The following is a 20,947-nucleotide window of genomic DNA, read 5'->3' as shown; positions in this document are numbered from 1 at the left end:
TAAAAAATTCGAATGAGGCTGTGCCCCTACACCCCGCTATGCCCCCTACACCCCCGTTATGCAAGGGACCTCTTACCCCTTGCAACCTCCATGACCCGCTAATCAACTAACGAAACCGCCATCCTGTCGAGGCAGCTCCACCAGTTCTTAAATTATGTGGCGAAATATAAAACATCGCACACCAACACTTTGTCTTTCCAAATGATGAGAATGGAAGTAAACGATTCTACTTAAAATATAATATTAATGCAGCATCACAAGCTACAAAGCACTCTGAGACCCCACCCAAAAGGAGCAGAAAAATCCAAACAACTACGACTACATATCTCTATAGGAAAATCTCCCCAAGCCCCGACCTGCAACAATAGGTAACTAGCAGGCTTATACCGATCTTGGGAGAAATTAATCTTATATCAGACTTACAAGGTGAGGGAACCCAAGATCATATTTATCCACATTAAATCTCTTTTGAAACTGATGTGCGAACAACCCACATTGCACACTCCGAGTATTATATATTATTCAGCGTCTCCTGCTTGCCGGCTCCTTCTGGGCATTGAAGTAAACGGTGGCCACCGGAACGCCGAGATCGAGATTATTGGCGAAAGCCCTGGTACTGAAGTTGCTGCGCGGCTCTGGCTGCTCCACTTCATTCACCTCACTCTTCTGCTTGTAAAGTACAAAGATGAAGCGGTGTATACCTAAATGTGGACGAGGGTTGGCGTAAGATAGTATCTCTTTCCCTGCCAATGGACAATGGAGATCAGCCATACATCTCAGTAAATTATATATTCTACCTCTGGTGGCATAGAATTGATCCACATGGAAGCATAAGGATGTGCCACATGTGTCGTCATATTTGTCATGACAAGTGTCTTCCAACTTGGTGCATGAAGATATGTACCAACTGTCATGCAACTGAGCCAGGAAACCTATTAAAATGTGAAACCGTGAAGTCAGCCCAATGATCTTCATTGGTCCAAATTGGTTTTCTTCCGGCCCAATGATCATGCCATTGCCAATTTGCCATAGTGACATTAAATAACTCAATATGACGTTACTACCCCTGTAAGATTACAACGTATATAGGTCGGTTTATTCTCTTGCACCAGTTTGGAACCTAAGATTCAAACACATCCAATCAATGTAGGACACTTGGAATTTCTATAAGAAAAGGAAATCTGAAAGAGTTCAAGTAGCAGAAATTAACACGATACAGAACATGTTTTTTACCGCAGGAGAGAAGGGATCTAACCAAGACTTGTGATCTTTCTTGGGCTCCCAAGTTTTGCATGGTTGAGAGAGAGAGAGAGAGAGAGAGAGAAAGAGAGAGAGGGATACCATGAGTTGGGTTTGTCCCACCAGGAATATTAACCACTATCCTGAAGCCATCATAGAGAGAAAATAACTGAATTAGTTTCCTAGAAATCATGAAATTATTATATTTCTAAAAAACTGGAGAGAGAGAGAGAGAGAGAGCGCCATGCAATAGTGTAGAGATTACTACCAATGGACCAGTTCACGCATGGTGGGGTCGCTGGGGCTTGGTGCATCTGGGTCTGTCATCACCTGCATCAATTCAGCATTACATGATCGATTATCGTCTGCATTATCATCCCAATAAAGTAGACATAAATAAGAAGAAGAAGAAGAAAAGGAGGATGTAACTACGAGTGTGGATCAATTCCTCATACTAGAATGATTCTCATATGGTGTTTGATTTAGGACTCCATTGAAAATAAAAATTAATTAGAAAAAGAGAGATTTAATTGAGTCCAAGTGTGGATTACAAGAATCATTCTCCTAAAAATACCTGATTTAGACTTTTAACTACAGGGACGAGCTGAGAGATGAGAAAGCATACCAGAGTAAATAGTTCATGACACGGTCCAGATATAAGGATTCTGGGAGGATTGATGGTCATGGAAGGCTTGATTTCACAGCCGTTAGCTATATGCTTGGGGCCATAGTAGACTGCCATGCTCACAGAGGGAACAAACATGTCGATAACATCTCCTATCACTCGCCCAACTACAAGAGGTTCCACAGAAGCAGCCATGGATCCCAGATATAATAAAAGACACACACCCCTCACAAGGCACACAAGAGTCTGAGAGAGGAAGAGAGAGAATGTTATGTCAAGGAACGGTAGGCGAGGGTATTTAATTTATAGCGAAAGGAAAAGAAAAAAAAAAAATACAAATTGAGGACTTGAATTGAGGTGAGGCAGAAGTGAGGTCAGAGGTGTGTGTATACTTGGCATGCACAGGCTAACGAAAGGCAGAGGTGGCAGCGTCCTCCACGTGTACGCTCTGGCTACGAAAAGTCATCTTCCTGTATTGCCATCGCGCTACGTGTAAGTTCCAGCTGTAACTTTAGTTACAGTAGTGCAGAAAATTGATAAAATTTAAAATTTTTCCATATATTAGGACTTAGAAGCGCTTGCATTGGACTCCGCTTTCTCCGCCGAAATCTCTCCGTGGGTTTCCGAATAAGGACAAAAATGTCCACGTGCGTGCTCAGGTGGGTCCCGTCAGGATTACTCTATATTCAATGTATTTGATGGAACACAATTTTTTTCCCATAAATTGATGACATCATCAAAACGTTTCCCTTGCGTAATGCAGAACACATAAAATGTAAAATGGAAAAAAAGGCTGGGTACTCTCTCTCTCATCACTCCCCTGGAAAATCTCTCCTACTGGTTGAGCCTCTTAACTCTAGGAAAATTAGTGTTAGGCAGTGGTGGATTCGGATTCTTTTTAATTCTTAATTGTGTAATTCTGGTGTAATTCATTTGGAACGAGTTATATTTATACATTTTCAAAATCTAATGATTGTAGAAGTTTTTTAAAATTCAAAAATTCATTTTAACCCTAACCGTTGAATTTTGAAAATATACAAGTGTTGCGTGCACATAAAGAATTGCATAAATATTACATGATTAAGAATTGGAGAAGATCTAAATCCCCCAGTGACCTGATGTGTTTTCGATTTTCTACATATTTCTTTAATAAAGTTGCTATTTGTTTGGCTCTAGTATTTATTATTATTATTATTGTTGTTTTTAGGTGATCCACCGGTTCACCTGAAGCTAGTGGCTCAACCAATGGAAGAGATGGGATGAAAGGGTAAGGGGAGAGACATTTCATTAACTCCAGTTGCACTGAGGAAGGGAACCATCTAGCTACTGCTATAATCATTGCCGAATTCTCTGTCACTGTGCTCTTCAAGGGAATTGGCAAGGTTTAGGGCTTTAGAGAGCTTTGCCTATAATAGGCTATTAGGCCAAAGATGAGGTTGGGCAATGAACAACATGGGAGGTCTTCTGGGTCTTGATGGTAAGACATAGTTGGGAGAAGAGGGGCATGGAAGCAAGATATTGCCTACAAACATAACAAAGGCATTGCATCAATCATGTGATCATGATCATGATCTAAAAGGTTTATTAAACAAGGCTTGTTTTGCATTGGATAGAAGGCATGCTTTCACGGATGAAGTTGGAAGTATTTAAATAAAAAATTGTGAAGAAATATAAGGGTCTGCTTTTGGCTACAAAGACACTTCCTGGCCTCGAACAAGATAAAACGGAGAACAGTGAATGAAAAGATAAGTTGAAGAATGAAATATGGGACATTTTAAAGAGAGTGGGATCTTTCCATTGATCATGTTAAGCTACCATCATCTTTTTCCATTTCTGAAGATGCTTAACTTATTGTGTTTCGCTTTGCAAAGATTATGAATCAAACAAGATTGAATTAGTCATCTTGTCGATGAAACGAGTTATTGTTCAACCGAAAGCATCGAACAACTAGAACATTTGGGGCTGGGTACTTTGTGGATGGCAGACGGTACAGCAATGGCAGGGGTGGGGAAGGGCAGGGTCTTGGGAAGATGGTTGCAAGGGAGGGTAAGGTGAGGGGCAGGAAGCTGTACGGGAGAGGGAGGAAGAGCCAGCAAGAGAGGGGAGAGCTGAAACTGGAATTTTGTGTACAATTTTCCTTTACCTATGGTTGGAGGAGTTCCTTTGGGGTTTCAGCTTAAGTTCTAAGCTGAATCCGATGTGAATATAAGATTACAAGTCATCTGCATTTTCATTGTTGGGGGCATCTCTGTACGGGCATTAGACTTTTGTGCTATCTCTTTTTTACCATTCAGGGGGCTTAGTGCCTTTGTTTTCTTCTCAAAAAAGTTTCTCTGGGCAAAAAAATCCAAATGGCTATAGCTCAACTACATGTAATTTCAGCCCCCAAAGTCTTCAAATGCCCCAAAAGAAACACCAATTCAAGGTGGCATAAAGGAGTGACAGAAATATTCCACCAGAATATAGCATTGCAAGGGGCATTTTGAACTAAGATTCAAGGTGGTTCTTGAGGTGCCATTGCTTGGTGCCATATAAAAGTTCAGTATGCCAGTGTGACGATGCTGGTTTGCGTCTCAAGTTGGCCACTTGATGCAAAAATTCCCAAACAGAAACGTTTTGAAAGTAGAATTTGCACGAGGTTATTGCCCCTTCTTCAAGCCACTCATACTGTGAAACCCCTATACCTACATTATACATACAAAATTGGGACCTACTGTCCATATACATACTTTGGAGGTCCCATTTAGGAAGAATGGCATGAATCACTGAAGCAAAGGTGCCATAGATAAGATTTCTGAATTACATAAATACAAATTTATAAATAGCATTTTTAGCCAGGATATGGTTGTCCTAGGCTGTTAGTTAAACAACTATAACTTCAGTGGAGACTGCACAAAAAAGTGCTCAAGATGCCTCTCAATTGCAATATCAAGCAGTTCTGAATATCCTGCTATCTTTGATCATTGATTTTGAGTGTGCCCAAAATGCTTTTACAAGAATGAAGATCAGTCACCCAGAAGACAAAGGGGCTGTCTCATGCTAAGCTCAGCTTTGAGTTTCGGAAACTGATTGAGATCATGAGAAGTACCCAAAATTTTCTGCATTTATAAATTCAATTTCAAAGTTAGTGACAGTCATCAGATCAGAATTGTTGTTTCAACTGAAATGAAAATAACATCATGAACTGCATGGAGTTCATAAAAGAAAATCCAACTCAAAATTTATGCAATTTATATACATGCATCAGTCAACACAAAACCCCAAGGGGGTAGCCGAGTTGGCAAGGGACCTTCACCTCAGGAAGCGTGTGGTTCTAAATTCGACTCCTCTTACCTCCTTGGCGCCACTCACACGGGGTGTGTTTAGTGCTCTTTACTTCTCAGTGATATGTAAATGGTTCTCGTTCAACCCTGGTATGACCCAGTCCATGCGGTTGTGGGGTCAGTATGAACTCGCGGGACTAGTCAGGCCAAAGGCATGGATACCCATAGTTAAAAAAAGAGGGGGGGGGGAAGTGAAAAATAAAGTGTGGTAAAAGGAAGTACATATCACAATTTTCGTATCACTTCCTTCCTCTGTGCCTCACCAATAACCTAAGAGATCCATTGGGGCTCATAAACTTGATTTGTGGTCACCATGTATTGGTCCCACAAATCTGAGCAGTTACATCTAAGCCAAATTACCAACTCCCCCATTTGTGAGGGGTTCATCTAGGTGATGCTTTCTGAATCTGATTCTCCCCTGTTGTTTCCATTGAACTAAAAATGAAAAAAAACCACCACCTAAAGGTAGCTTTAGAGTTCGTACCTAATATCTCATATATGTATGATTTCTTATTTCCAAAAAACAGAACTGAATCATTCTTGATCTATGTCATTGAGTAAATAAGGCAAAGATTGAGAAGACAGCCTCCCTGAACAATTCAGCACTTCCGGTTAGATAGATTACTGGCTTCGATGGTAACTACTATATTGAGTAAACCTTGTGAAGTAATAACTGAGTTAAGAGACAACTGCCAGCCAGGTACAAATATAGTTCCTTGACCTTGAAACGGCCTAGGAATAAGAAATCTGCATCATGTTGCAAATAGTCTTATTAAGATCTCGGTTACGTGGATTCAGGTAATGAGACCAGTATAGGTATGGGGCAAGGAGATGGATCCACCTGATTCTCAAAACTTAGGATGCATGGACATATGATCCAAAACGGGTATGACATGAGTATAGAGCTTTGCTTAAATGTGTGAAAATAGGGTTCGGGTGGGATGTCAATCTTCTTTCTCTTGTTCCCAACCATATCTTCATGTTTGACCATGCAACTGCTGGGTGCTTGTCTGAGACATATCCCATACCCATGTAGCCCAAGATAAAAACTTTTCGGTTACATGCATAATTTTCAAGGTGCCATCTTAGTGTCCAGGGGTTTTTTTGGGGTCTAGGCAACTGTCGCCTTATTGCAAGGTGTTGGTCCGACACTTATTTATGCCAAATGTCACTTGAGCAAATTTTTTTTATTTCATTTACTCAAGATATTATTCATAAATAAGCAAATACCCCCCTATCTGAATCCAATAAACTAGTTTCAAAATCAAATTCTCAAAAGGATAAAAAGTCAACCCCCCCCCCCCCCCCCCCCACCCCCTAAATCTCAGAACAAAAACTGGATTTTTGGCTGTAGAGGCGATTTTTAACTTTCAAATGCCCTTTTTTATTTTTCAATTTCATAAATCTTATCACATTGCAAAAAACCAAAAGTGCGATAAACTAATCTTTTGTTTGATATCCATAAAATTATTTTCATTCATCTGATTTTAACAACATTCACAAACTTTAAAATAAGTTTGCCCGAAATATAACTTTGTCATTACAACTTAGATTCAAGTAATCTAAGGGTCCATTTGATAATGTTTCTGCCGTTTCTGTTTCAAGAAACGGTAAAAACATAAATTACCGTTTCTAGAAACAGAAACGAAATTCAAGGTGTTTGATAAATCATGTTTCTGGAAGTCGATAGTAACCAACGAAAGAATGGCCGCGAGTCATTTCCAAAAACGGCGAAACAAGTTTCCCCTGGGTCGTTTCTTGAACCATAATAGGTAGAGATTTCAATTTCAATTTCTGAAAACAAGTGAAACGAAACAGTTTTATCAAGCGCTTTTTGTTCCGTTTCTGCCGTTTTTGGACATAGAAACGGAAGAAACGCGTTTCTTGAAACGTTATCAAACGGGCCCTAAGACTTGTTATAAAGCTGATTTTGTTCTCTACCTAATACAAAAAATATCATGTGAAAATAAAATCATTTGACTAGTCAAACTTATTAGAGAATAAGAGCATTTCTTTAAATGTTAATTTTTGATGACTTGATGAGGCTTGATATTGATTTTTTATGATACAAGGTATATATACTAAATAATTTTGGAAAAGAGGGGAACAAAAAAAAACATTTGGGCCGCCTTTTGTCGCCGGCAACCCTCCACCGCCTTGGGTCACCTTGTCACCTTGACAAATATGGTTACATGAAGTGTCCAAGTAACAAAGACTAACAAATGGGCTGAAGAGACTCATCTAGCTATCTTTCAAGTCTATTCTACTTATCTTTTTGGAGAGCCAACTTTCTTAAGTTCTAATTTGTTTGGTTCTAGTTCTCAATCACCAGTTTCTTATTCGCATTAATTTCCACCTCAAAATAGCCCTTATTCATTATTCCCTATCCCATTTGACTGGCCATTGGTCTGTCCATCTTAGACTAATAAAATTACTTTGGTCACAAACGAGAAATTTGCTAACTCATTGACCTAGATCTCAATTTTCAGAAATCGAATGCAGTTTAGTTCCCTATCCCAAAACCATAAGTTTTCCCTCTCAGTTACACCTCTGCCAACTATTCCTCAATGAAAAACACTAAATATGTTGTCAGACAATATCACTGTCCTAATGAAGATTCCATTTTTGTTCGAAAGGTTCTGTAAGCCAAAGGTTTTCCACTCACATCTAGATGCACCTGTTCAGAAGCAGGCTTTAGTGAATAGATCATGCATTCTATTGTATTTAGCTTGTCAAACAAGCTTCAATGAGGGTAGCTTCTCAATACTGTCCAACCAATCCATGTTCAGAAGGCTTACACAGCAGTTTGCTCCTGCTAGTAAGAAAATTGATAAGGAGGCCATTTGCATTTTATTTTGGCTTTGCATCTATAAATATGCAAAATAAGAAACCATGCGGTAAAGATTTCACATCCTAAATGCCAAAATTATCTAGTCATTGTGCTCATTAGATTTATAGAACATCTTTGATGCTACCATTGTCATTGTCTTATAAAGATGTCATATAAAAAATTTATCAGATCCGACTTCACTAAACCACATTTAGGCATTTGTACAAACCTAACGTATATAGAGATAAACAATGCTAAAAAGAAAGGAATTCAACTAAAATGGGCAAACTACTTTTGAGAAAATTAAAATCCAAATGATAAATTATAACGATGACAGCATATAGTGACTGAAAATTCAAAAGTTTTATCTTAAATTTTCAAACTAAGTAGAAAATATTTCAACCACCAGAATGGAATTGAAGTAATTCAAAAACGTAATGTAGACCTCTGCGGTTAAATCCCACCCATTCAAAACGAATCATTGACCAAAGTATCATTCAGACCTCTGCTGAATCACTTTCTAAAAGAATCTCTTGAATCTGTACCGATTCTGTGACTCAGATGAATTGGTCTGTTTTGGATGAGGCTAATGGTTCATATCGATTGGAATCCAATTCCCTGAGTTGATTCAGTTGAAATGTGTCAAATATGGTCATGCAAAATATCCACTTTTGTTTTTTCCCCCTTTTTTAACTCTTCAAACATTTGTCTAGGGCTTGTTAGGGACCCTTGTTACTTCTTTGACTTCCCAAGAGAGAGAATTGTAGATTTTTGAGCTTTTTCTTCTTCACAACCCATTGAGAATGTTGCAACATATGTATGAGTTTCCAATTCATTACATGATCTTGAGTTGAATGTGATGCATAAAATTAGGTGGGTAAATAACTCTTTGTATTTTTCCTATTGGTTTGGGGAATTTTTTTAAATCCTAAGATTCACGATTCAAATACCAATTTAATTCAAGAAGACCCCGTGGAGATTCTACGATTCGATTCTACATTAGCAACTATGAAGGAGACATATATCCCAGATGTAAGATAGTAATAGAAGGAAAACACTCATCTAAATGAGTTTAAATAAATAGCAGAGTCAAAGGAGAAATATTTACCAATGCGGCCAAATGTGCCTCTTGTATAATATTTCCATCAACCTCCAATCTGGCAATGGGAAACTCTGGAAGGTGTCCTGACTGTTTCTTACCAAGCAAGTCACCTGGTCCACGAACAGAAAGGTCTACATTGGCCAGCTGAAAACCATCAGACGATGTCTCAAGCACCTTCAATCGGTTTAGACCTGCGGCAGTAGATGCAAGAAATATACACTTCGACTTCCTCTCTCCACGGCCAACTCGTCCTCTCAATTGATGCAGTTGAGCAATTCCAAATCTCTCAGCATTCATGACTATCATCATGGATGCATCAGGAACATCGACACCAATCTCAATCACTTGAGTTGAAAGCAGTATCTTTGTTTCCCCAGACCTAAACATTCGTAATGCTTCATCTTTGTCGTCACTCTTCATTCTTCCATGCAACAGCCCACACTGGTATCCCTTAAATTTAGAAGATATTGTCTCAAGATCAGCAGAAGCAGCACGAAGCTGGGGAAGCTGCTCTGATTCTTCTATCACAGGATATACAAGATAAACTTTCCCTCCTGTCTGTAACTCATCCCACATCATCTATTGCATGGAAAATTACAACTTCAGGTACACAAACACACACAAAAAAAAAAAAAAAAAAAGACTCATAATAACCATAAACCGCAATTTCCACAACTGCATATGAGATATGTCTGAAACATGGTAGCAATGTGAAATCTAAGAAAGCCTTCCCCCATCCCCACCCCAGAAAAAATTTTAGGCCATTCCAGTCTTGCTGATTTAAAGTTCAACTTGTCAAAGGTAGCTTTAGACATGTTTAATTGTTTAGATGTAAATCAGTCACTAGCCAAGTCCTGGCTAGATTCTGAGATTAATGCTGGGTTCCAAGCTATTGATGTATTTTATTCTTCAGATTCTTCAGGTTAAGTGGATGACAAAGAAGTCACAAACAACTGTTTTAAAGTGACAAGTGAAACAATGATAGGTGCCCTTGGTTAAGAGGCAACCCCTTGGTAAAGAGTTGGTAATAAGTCTGACCATACCATCCCCGCGCCTCCTTTCTTGTCAGCAAGAGCAACAAACGATCACCAATTTCGGGTTATACAGGGTGTAAAGCAAATTCAATCAAACAATATTGTATTCAAGTTTCCCACAACATGAGGCAAAACTTTGTCAGCATTGTTGAGGATAAGATTGGGGGTGTCTGCCAATTCAAGGACCAAATTATTGGATGCCAAGTCAGATGGTTTTTCTGTTTTTTATAAGTAAGAAATATAGCCTGCCCCATGCTTTTAGGCAGAAGGAATAATCAAGGCAAATAGCTCTTTTTGTCATTGGTTGGAGCCTTTGGAAAGAAAGGAGTAATCAGACTTTGGAGGCCAAGTAATAGGCTGTAATTCCACACAGCTTCATAAATGAGGTTCACCGATGAATTTCTTGTATTTGTATGGCTAAATCTAAAGCCCACGAAAGGAAGGCCAGTAAGAGATTAAAACACCCATTTTCAATCATATCCCTTTTAAATGAAATTTTATGGCCTATCCCATCATTCGGAAGAAAAAGAAATAACATGAATACAAGTGAATAATTTTAATAGTAAGTGGGACGAAAACCCCTGTTTGAAATGTCAGACCACTTCTTATAAACTGAGCTGAAAGTAAAGGTGGAAACAAGAACCATCACCTGATAAACATCTTCAAATCCCTTGTCATTGCCTTCAAAGATGTATGTCTCTACTGGTATTCTTCCGGGAGGTAAATCAGTTATCTATCATTAAAGAAGCCTTGTGGTAAATAGGTTGCAACTGAAATTCAGTGTCATAATGAACTACAAGAACTTATGCTAATCAGGGTATATAGGAGATTGAATCATCATTAAAGATTTGATAGTTGATACATCATAAAATAATAGGGCATACCCAGTGCATGACGCTCCCCCCACTGCGGGGTCTAGGAAGGGACATAATGTACATAGCCTTACCAAGTTACCCCCACCTCACGGAGAGGCTGTTCCCAACTCAAACCTGCGACCACTAGGTCTCAACGGAGCAAACTTACCGCTGTACCGTGGTCTGACCTCATAAAAATACATTCCACAAAATGTTTGTTTTAGCACAAAAAAAGCACACAACTGCCTAAAGACCTATGATTCAATTGCGTACAAGTTAATGTGAATGATGAAAAATTGAAAATAAAATTAATGATTTTGTTGAGAATATAATTTTGGGATGTTCTAAAATGATATTTTACCAGTCAGGGAGTTATTTTTAATTCCTTATAAGTATTAGACTTAGTTTCCATCAGGGTTATTGTCCTTCCTATAATTACGCAGAGTTTATATTATAAGGGGAAAAGATTCCCATTGACGCTTGTATGTGGACGAAATTGCATGCCAAGACACAAAAAATGGGCCCCACACTCTCACCTATCTATTAAACCCTTCGTAACCTGCCCCTATCATTGGCAGGAAACTGCATATGTGTGTCGTAGCAAACCCGCACCCTATAAATAAGCATGCTGCCATAAATGTTAGACTGATCTAGTCTAGCTGTACGGATGGCCCTTTCTTCTTCTTCTTCTTCTTCTTCTTCTTCTTCTTCTATGTTGCACTAATTATTACATGTTCCGATTTTGACACATGGTATTAGAGTGGGTTTGATCAGTGGGTTGCAATCATTCTTCTCCCCACTATTTTGAGGGTCCTTTTTAGGGTTCTTCGTTGTGGTGTGCAGCCACCATTACTACTCTGTTCTTAGTCTGTCCATGAAGTGGTTCCTTGTTGAACAATATAAAACAAGGGCTTAATTTCTAAAATCAATTTATTGCAGCTCAGTTGTACTTGGGTGGAGATTTTCTGGGGCTACTTGGACTGTCGTTTGAAGATTGAAAGGGAACTTGAACCTGTAGAAAACTACTGCTGAAGGACTCCCAAGAGTTGTTCAACTGCTGCTGCTCTTTTCTGTCCAGGTACTGAACCTGTGGTTCAGTTTATGTTTGCAGTCTTCCTTTCCATTCTTCAGTTTATTACTTCTGTTCATCGTTTTCTTATTTATCTTCCTTTCATGTCCTTATTTCCCTTCCTGTTTCTCGATTTATATTCCTGTTCATGTCTTCCTTCCCTGCTAGAAGTACTGTGTGGCTGAGAAACAATCATCAAAGCTCTGTAGTCCCTTCATTTGACCCATCTACTTGATCCAACAATATTTTCTCCAGGAGAATGCTGTCAAATAAAGAGAAGGAAATGATGTGCTGAGTAACAATTGAGAGATCTGTATGCTCTGTGGGAAAGCTGTGGAGTTGACTGACTCAGCTGCTGGATCTTGCATGTACACAGAGACTCCTGATTCACATGGAGATAAGTTACCTCCACGGGCTCTAGGAGTTAGGACACAACAGAAAATATAGAAGAGAAAAGCAGCAGTCCACTTTCCTGACAGAATTTGCAACATTATCAGGTCAGCTATGTGATGTGGGCATGGAGGATCAATTCACCTCTTGTGACTCATAGCCTCCTATATATTCTTTTTCAGAATACTTTCTGGATAATGGCCAGATATGCTTCAAGGTTCACTAACCTATCCCTTAGTAATCTTAACAAACCATTCTGACCTACCAACTCCCCCACCTTTTTTTGTTCCCTCTCTTTTGCTCTCTGTAGTCTGTGACTCCCTCACCAGAAATCCACTGCTCTTTTACTCTCACCAAGGCAAACATATGGAATGCAAACTGAGAATTTGCTGACTATGCAAACTTCTAAAATGGGCTACATCCACTTCCCTGAACCATTCTTACAGTGATGCTATCAAAAGTAAGGCCACTACTTCAGCTTCTCAGTCCTCCTTGCTCTCCACATTCTGATACTTTTTTTAAGAAAGCTAGTCCGGCAATTGGGCAAGTTATTAAATTACATGATGTCATGATCACTATGGTATGGGAAAACGTCTGTCTTACCAACTTGATTATACATGTGTTTCTAGAAAGTTTATGAGTCTGATCTTCTTCAAGTATTTATTGGTGCTCATTGTTGAATATCCTCCACATACGCTTTTATCTTGGTAAAAAGATAGATATAACTATCACAAATGACATTTTACCTATATTAATGAAAACATTTTTCATATCCTCCCTAAAAAATAAAAAAGAACCTTGTCAGAACATTGCATTTTCAGTTCCTTTCACAATGAGTTTACTAGAAGCTCGTGATTCATAAAATGATAATTAAAACCAAAAATATCAGAATACATCCTAGCAATAAACCAAACATAATATGTGGCTTTGTTGAATCAATGCTTTACAGAATTATCTAGTTATATTACACAACCATAAAAGCAGTTTGCCACAATACGGTGTGGTCATGCTTCCACTTCTTATTTATGAAATGATTGTAAGTTCAGTTTTACGCGTATCCATTAGAAAACACATCAAGATTACATATGAACATTAGAAGCATGACAACTAGTGTATCTACAAGATTTTAGGGTTTTGGAACCTATTCAGGTATTAAGTTACATAAGTTACATGGGCAAGACCTAGGAACAATTAATAGTTGAGAAGATAAGAACAGGATAAGAAAACTGTTTACAATATCAGTAATTTAAGGTATGAGGAAGGAACTTCACATACTTGGGTTAGAGACATGTCCCCATATAAAGCCAAAGCAAGTGTCCTTGGGATCGGAGTAGCTGTCATAGCTAGAACATGAGGAGCCATATAGACTTCATTTTCGGAAGACCCATCAGACTTTGCAAGATTCACTCTGGAGTTTGCAGAAGCATAATACAACTGCAGCATTTGAGAGCCTCATTCTCTTAAAATTTTACTGATGCACAAAAATCAAAGCTACGGGGGATGACACACATGCATACATGCAAACGCACACCCACAAACACACACACACACATACGCGCGCGCGCGCAGAAGCATAATACAAATGCAGCATTTGAGAGCCTCATTCGCTTAAGATTTGACTGATGCACAAAAATTAAACCCACAGCTACAGGGGATGATGACATGCATGTGTGTGCACACATGCATACATGCAAACACACGCACACAGAGGTATGCACACACACATACCAGCCCCTGTGTCTTTATATGTGAAACAACTACCATCAATGCTCAAGGAATCTATCAGTATTAATGCTAAAGTGCGAGCTTTCTCATTTCCGCAGTGAAAGAATGACATTTCGTTACGCACTGAGCAGAGTATGTTGTCAATCTACTATGCAAAGGTGCACACACACATATTACATATATATATATATATATATATGAGCACTGAAGAAATGGGGCATGAGTTTCATTTCCCAAAGTCAAGGACATAAATACACAAGAGTATCCGTCCAATATCCTGTTTATTTTCTTTGGATACCTTTCTATAAAATTTTACATTATTTCAGTTCCACCACAGTTTATCAGTTCCGTTTTTTTTTTTTTTATATATATCATGATATTATTGTATTACTGAAAATTTATTAAGAATCTAGAAAATTTTAATAAAACAATAAAAAAAAAAATTACTACTGATGGAATATTAAGTACAGAAAGCAGATTCTAGTAAGATCATCTAGAACTAGGGTTTCACAAAAATTAGAGCCTCCAAACCGTGAAAGCAAGCTTCAGGTAAACAGCTAGGCTAAAGCAAGGAATAATGGTGCAGTATATGAATAAAGGAAATCTCTAATAGTACTAAGAGTGTTAAATCTAGGATCAGGGTTAAGGAAAAGGATGTTTTTGAGTAGTATTAATGTGGAATCCAAGGTCACATTAGGGTGAAATAGAGATAATGGCCAGAATCGTAGGTCTTAAGAAACCAGAACTGGAGAATTTTAATCTCTCAATAGGTGCGTCAGATTGAGTCACAACTCCAGTCAAGTACCCTTCTTGGTGCAAGGAATAGTCCTTCAAAGCTGGAATAAAATCCAACCGCTGGATCAGATCTGGCCTTGGACAGAAAATAGAAACTTGCCAAATCAGTTTTAGAAACTAAGAAATAATAGTAACTGACAGCAGAAATAGAAAACAATTTAGAGATTTCCCAAATCAGAAACTGAATTTAGAAACGTGCAAAAGCTATGTTAAGAAAATAGAAATGCAGTTGATCAGAAATAAGAAACTCCAAAGTTTAGAGACTGAAGCTAAAATCAATGGCACTTGTTACAGGATGATTTGATCCTGTTGGACTGTAGCTAGAAAAAAGAGAGAATAACAACGAAATACAGTAGAGAACTGGTTATTACAGCAGAAACAGTCCACGACCTATTTGCTGTTCTGCGACCAGATTCGACTAGTAAAGTAATCAGAAGTTCAGAACTGAATAATATCAAATAAAAATGGAAGGAACCTTACCAATCACAGGAACTAGGAAACCAAGCATGTACTTGATGTATGAAAGGAAGAGGACGATGATGTAAGGAAGAAATATATGTAGGTCTGCAAAGAAGGCATCCCAACAACTCCAGCCTTGGCATTCCATGTGGAGCAGTTTTGAATCCCAAAAACCATGCTCCATCTCTGGCAGAACTCACAAAAGCTCGAGGGCCCAAGGCTAAATTATTTCTCAAATCAGTGGTAGGGGGTACGCCCCCCTACTCTTTATTTGTAACTTCATCGAAACAAACAAAATAGGAAACCCTTATATATGGTTGGGAAAATACCTTACAACTTAAGTCTTTCTTCAAAATAAAAGCCATTCTATAACATTAGAAAATAGAAACTAACTACTTAATCCCTATAGGACTTAAATCCATAATATTTGGGCTTATAGATTGGCTCCTTTTCTTCTTTGTTTCTTTCTATTTCTTTTATTTTACCCTCTCCCGGATCCATGTAGCCAACCCCATTTAGTTGGAAAAAGGCTTAGTTGCTGTTGTTGTGTAGGATGGCCCATTACAATAGCAAATCCAAAAATATAATCCCGTAGCCCATACAACCCATTGGGCACTCAAAAAGGCTTAGTTGTTGTACGCCTTCTTATTCTTTTGAACTACATTGAGTGTGCATAGTTGTCATGGAGCTAAGGCAAGCATTGGTGGTGGCCAAGTGCCCTGGCAACTAGCAAGGCCAAGGTGCCCAAGGAAAGTGCCTTAGTTGAGGAAATATGCCCCTTTCAACGTGCTGATTCCAGTCTGTATGTTCTCGTATTCTTTTTGTCATAGCAGTCGAAGCTACTAGGCGATCAGGGATTCCCAAGACGACTGACCGCCCTATGTGTTAAGGTGCACAAACCAGACCAAGAGGAAAGAATAAGAAACGGAATCGAAAGGGGAAAGAAGGGGAGAAAAGGGGGAAGAAGAAGAAACCATACTCAAAATTGATAGACAAATGCAGAAGCCAGAAATGGCATAAATATGGGCAGTAACAACCTAACCTAAGGCCTACCGCCCATCCTCACCTGATGCCATGACAACTGAAACTTTATCAATCAAGGTCAAAACAATACCAAAGCACAACAATAGAATCCCTCATGGTACTTACCTCTCCTTTCTGTTAACAACTAATCAACAAGTAATTACAACATTGCCCCTACTTAACCATCTGTTGCTTCACCAAAAAAATACTGTTTGTTGCCACAGTTTATAGGTAACTACCCACTTATAAGACAGGTCAAATACATCTCTAGGCAGAACCACAATTTCTCTTCAACAAAATAGCGCCTTTTAGAAGACTGAACAATATTAAAAAAGGGACATATCAAAGCTAGTCATCACACTTGCAGTTCAGAAACAAGCTCACGAAATGTTATCATTTCTTTTTTTGTATGAATAAATAAATTCATTACCAAGCAAGATAAAGAATACAAAGGAAAGAAAGGGGGGGGGGGGGAAGCAGCCCAAAGGCACAAACCTAAAGGAGAAACACTGGACTCGCACTAAGAGGCTAACGCATCAAAGGAGACAGCAAAAGGGGGGGGGGGTCTAAGATACAATGTTATCATATCTTACTCCAATGTAATACAATGTTAGTGAAAAAAGGAACCACCTTACTGTTAAATTTTCCCCTCTGGATCACACCAAAGCGATGTTGCTCATCCACTACTGCAATACGTAAAGCCGAAAATTCCACATTTTCAGATGTTAGACTGTGCGTTCCAATGACCAATGAGATATCTCCCTCCAGAAGACCCTGTCAACTAACAAAGTCAACAGTAGTAATCTTACATGATTCACAACCAACTGAATGGAAGTTTAGAGAATAATGCATGCCTTACGAATTAGTCGTGATTGCTTCGATGGAGTTGAACCTGTTAGTAAAGCAACAGAAGGTTTACACTGGTCCTCAATGTTCTCTAGTAAAGACATAATATGATCATAGTGCTGGATAGCAAGTAGTTCAGTTGGAACCATAAAAGCTGCCTACAAAGAATTATAACCATTAGACAAGTTGAATCAGATCAAGGATAAGATATGTCTTGAGATGCAGACAGCAGTCACCAAGTCTCAAAAGAAATGCTTTCAAACAAAACATAGTGTACAGAAGATGCCAGTTTGCTCAGTTAATAGTCTGGATGTAGGAGTTCATAAAAGCAATCATCACCCCAGAACCATTAGTTTGCTCCCCACCCCACCCCACCCCCCACCCAAAAAAAAAAATAAATAAATAAATAAATAAATAAAGTGACCCATTGATTGACCATATATACTTGGAAGGGTAGAAGGCGCCGGGAGGGGGTGAGGAGGGAGGAGGGAGGAGGGAGGAGGGGCAAAAAAAAAATTTGGAAACGGCATTAACCAACCTGATAACCTGAGGCAATGACCTCCATGCAAGCCAAAAAAGCAACCACCGTCTTGCCACATCCAACATCACCCTGATAAGAAATTTATTTCCCATTGTCACTACAAAATATTAGTGATTCAAATGCAACTCATACATTTCATTTACAATAAAATACTATATAATTAAAATTTCTGTTTATTAAAGCTGCGAGCTTGCTAAGCTGGTAATCTAGGAAGGTTCATACCCTAGTCAACTAACACACACACACACAAAAATCCATAATGGAAGATACAATTTTTTGTCATTAATATTATCTCATCTCTCTTTAAAGTTGCTTCCCAATCTTTTTCTAATGGATATACCTTTACGAAAAATACTTGTAACGAGTCTACGGACTTCATTTGACCTTTCCAGGTTCAATAGTGTTCATAAGAGTTTATCTTCAACAAACTCGAGAAAGGGAGAGAGAGGATATGAATAAGGCATTTTTGTAGGGAGATTACCCTAAAGAACCACTGCAAACCAAGCCTAGTTGATTAGTTACTTCCTTTTTCCTTTTTGAGGGGCTATTAATTAAAAAAAAAATGATTAAATAAAAAGTTGCAAATAATGTAAAACCTGCAGAAGCCGGTTCATTGGGACTGGCTGTTTGAGATCCCAAATAATTTCTGAAACTGCATTTAACTGGCTAGGAGTAAGGGAATACGGAAGTGCTTCTAAAAATTTCTTTGTGAGACTGGACCATTCTTCCGTAAGAACACCATTCAGTTCATTTGTCCGGTACTTATTCAACAATCCATCTTTCTCTATCCGTGTACCAAGTGCATCAAGTATTTGAAAGAATCTCCCCAACTGAAACAAGAATTACTATGAAACGTCAACAATATGACAGTGCAAGAATCTGTAAGACTGTTAACGTAAAATCACAATTACACCTCCTGAATAACATCATACAGGGGTGGACCCCAAAGCCATAATGTCTCAAAAAGAGGAGGCCATAGAGAAACTCTTTTTTGTTCCTTTGTCTCGAACTTCATGAAGAACTCCATATTATGATCAATACATTCTCTGGCCTCATTTCCGTTTACGAAATACTTACCAATTTATGTTCTCATGTAGCTAACATATTTTGTTAAAAGATAAACATAATTTGCTAATATTTTCCTCCCCTCCTAAGAAAATAAATGAAAAGTGTAATCTATTGTTAAGCATCATGAACAATACCTCCTTTCATAAAAGATACCAAAAATGTCATTTCCCCTGCCACACAAGAGTTGAACACAGCAATGCATATGTTGAAGCTACAAATTCAACAAAATAACATGATCAAAAGATTCACAACCGCTCGAATGCATTCTCTAGTATGTGCATTTGAATTGTGTTCCTAGAGAGGGATAAGTAGTCTAGTTGTGAAAATCTCTAATAAAAATCTCTTATCAATGATTCTTAGAAAATAATGAATGAAGAATACAATAGGAAGAGCCCCCAAAGCAGTGTTCAGAAAACATGGACCAATTCTTGATGAATGAAGATTCACATCTTGCTTGTTGCATCAAATACCATGAGTGGCCCTTGCAAAAGAATCTTCAGACCAGACTATGTAACTGCTGAGTTGTTGAACTGTCCTATAGTTCATGAAACTGGACTAACCTTTGTATTTATGCATTTTTACCTTAAGCAACATAAAGCAAACAAAAGAAACAAACCTTAAACCTTGCAATGCAAATACTTAACCACTGCACCATCATTGTTGCTTTAAGTTTGTTACCTTTTATTAATTATAAACATTAGCAATGATACATGTAAATATAAAACATGCTATCATAGACATGAAACCTGAACCAGTCCACAGATAAAAGGACTAGATATCGTCCACATAGAGCGGTAGAAAAGTACACAGTGGCACTTACTAGTATATATTACATCTTCCGACTGCCATAAACTGATAGACCCTAATGTCATGGTCCAGACTGTTTGGATAAGATGGTCAAATGACTCAAAACCATTGAACCATGACTGTCAACCAAGTCCACGAATTGGTTTCACCTCCCATATTGTTTTTAAAAACATTTTCCCAACACACAGAATCCTTTTAAACCCAAGTCTAGCTAATTCACCAGCAATATTGTTAGAGAAGGTAGGCTAATGAGTAGGCTAACTGAATGGGATGTGTAAGCCTCTTTGTTGGGGACAAATGCACAACTACAAGGAAGAACCAAGCACACAATCGCACACAGCAAGAGGAATTTAAAGTTGTTCAATACGAATGCCTACATCCACCTGAGAGAACCGAAGATATTTCAATAAGCCAGAAAAAACTCTCCACCACTTTCCACCTCACAATGTGACATCCCCTCGCTTGTATCTAGGGTTTTCCACACAAAGACAATATATATCTTCCAGTCATTAATTTCATGTACTCAGTGCTAGTTCAACAACTTTTCTCCCTTTTTGAGGTTCAGATGAAGTTGCAAATTTCTATTCCTTCCCCTAATGGTCCCCCCTCAGCAGCACCCAAGTAGTCCATCTTCTGCATGTGATTCAAAGTCTGAATTTTAAATTTCAAAATAAATTGAATTTCATAAGCTGGCCCCCTCAGTGCCATTCCATAGGTTCCCTCCTTCCATTCAGCTCCCTGAATCATTTGGTTCCTCCATCAAACAACGATGAGTATTTGACGGAGCATAGCAATCCTCCTCCATCTATGGTAGTATGATACCAAAATTCTCATATTAAATCAGCAATCTCCCTACTTCCCTTTGGGAACATGAGTAGTCCCAAGTCCCATATGACTCCCAATTCTTTATCCAATGTCCTCAAGCTCCAGCAGCAACTAGAACACAGTATCCAAAATCAAAAATGCTAACTCTAGGGATTCTCAAAAGACCCATACCGAAAGTTGATTGGTGCCCACTGTAATACCTCCTGGTATATGGTCTTGATCATTATAGTTCCTCACCTGTTCCTGTACCAAAATTAACCCTGTAGAATGGACAATCCTGAAGATGGAAAAGAATGAAACCATTCAACTGATGAGAAGAGGACGCTAAAGAAAGAGAAAATCCTTTTCCTCAGGTGTCCGACATCACAATTTCTCACTTGCATAAAAAAAAG

General features: G+C 38.5%; 2 protein-coding genes across 5 annotated transcripts in view; both read right to left on the bottom strand.

Annotated features, from left to right (window-relative positions):
* Positions 1 to 211: 211 nt before the first annotated feature.
* LOC122085491 (protein MOTHER of FT and TFL1-like) lies at positions 212 to 2,122 on the bottom strand. 2 transcript variants are annotated; one of them, XM_042653947.1, is made up of 5 exons: positions 1,865 to 2,122; positions 1,508 to 1,569; positions 1,342 to 1,382; positions 798 to 932; positions 212 to 701 (listed from the first exon to the last, which is right to left on the bottom strand). In XM_042653947.1, exons 1-5 carry the CDS (start codon positions 2,057 to 2,059, stop codon positions 523 to 525), a joined length of 612 nt encoding a protein of 203 aa, XP_042509881.1. In that variant the 5' UTR covers positions 2,060 to 2,122; the 3' UTR covers positions 212 to 522. The 2 variants fall into 2 exon arrangements, with proteins under 2 accessions (XP_042509881.1, XP_042509888.1); XM_042653954.1 differs by lacking the exon at positions 798 to 932 and having other exon boundaries at positions 212 to 743.
* A 2,356-nt stretch (positions 2,123 to 4,478) lies between these two features.
* LOC122078478 (ATP-dependent DNA helicase homolog RECG, chloroplastic) overlaps positions 4,479 to 20,947 on the bottom strand; it is a 52,528-nt gene continuing 36,059 nt past the window's right edge. For 2 of the 3 annotated variants that reach the window (XM_042644480.1, XM_042644489.1), the window contains 8 exons: positions 18,452 to 18,685; positions 17,853 to 17,924; positions 17,323 to 17,472; positions 17,099 to 17,242; positions 13,742 to 13,900; positions 10,803 to 10,886; positions 9,126 to 9,698; positions 4,479 to 4,962 (listed from right to left, as the gene is read on the bottom strand). In XM_042644480.1, coding sequence (XP_042500414.1) covers positions 4,870 to 4,962; positions 9,126 to 9,698; positions 10,803 to 10,886; positions 13,742 to 13,900; positions 17,099 to 17,242; positions 17,323 to 17,472; positions 17,853 to 17,924; positions 18,452 to 18,685 — 1,509 coding nt within the window. In that variant the 3' untranslated portion in view covers positions 4,479 to 4,869. The remainder of the gene's footprint in view (positions 4,963 to 9,125; positions 9,699 to 10,802; positions 10,887 to 13,741; positions 13,901 to 17,098; positions 17,243 to 17,322; positions 17,473 to 17,852; positions 17,925 to 18,451; positions 18,686 to 20,947) is intronic. The other variant, XM_042644492.1, reaches the window with a different exon arrangement.

Source organism: Macadamia integrifolia, chromosome 1 (genome assembly GCF_013358625.1).
Source record: "Macadamia integrifolia cultivar HAES 741 chromosome 1, SCU_Mint_v3, whole genome shotgun sequence".
Lineage (NCBI taxonomy): Eukaryota > Viridiplantae > Streptophyta > Magnoliopsida > Proteales > Proteaceae > Macadamia > Macadamia integrifolia.
This window is presented reverse-complemented; position numbering and strand designations above follow the sequence as displayed.

Coding starts and splice junctions, on each gene's coding strand:
- LOC122085491 (XM_042653947.1), bottom strand. CDS start 2,059: ATGGCTGCTTCTGTGGAACCTCTTGTAGTTGGGCGAGTGATAGGAGAT. Junction 1,570..1,864: donor GTCATGAACTATTTACTCTG/GTATGCTTTCTC, acceptor GAATTGATGCAG/GTGATGACAGACCCAGATGC. Junction 933..1,341: donor TGGGACAAACCCAACTCATG/GTATCCCTCTCT, acceptor ACATTTTAATAG/GTTTCCTGGCTCAGTTGCAT.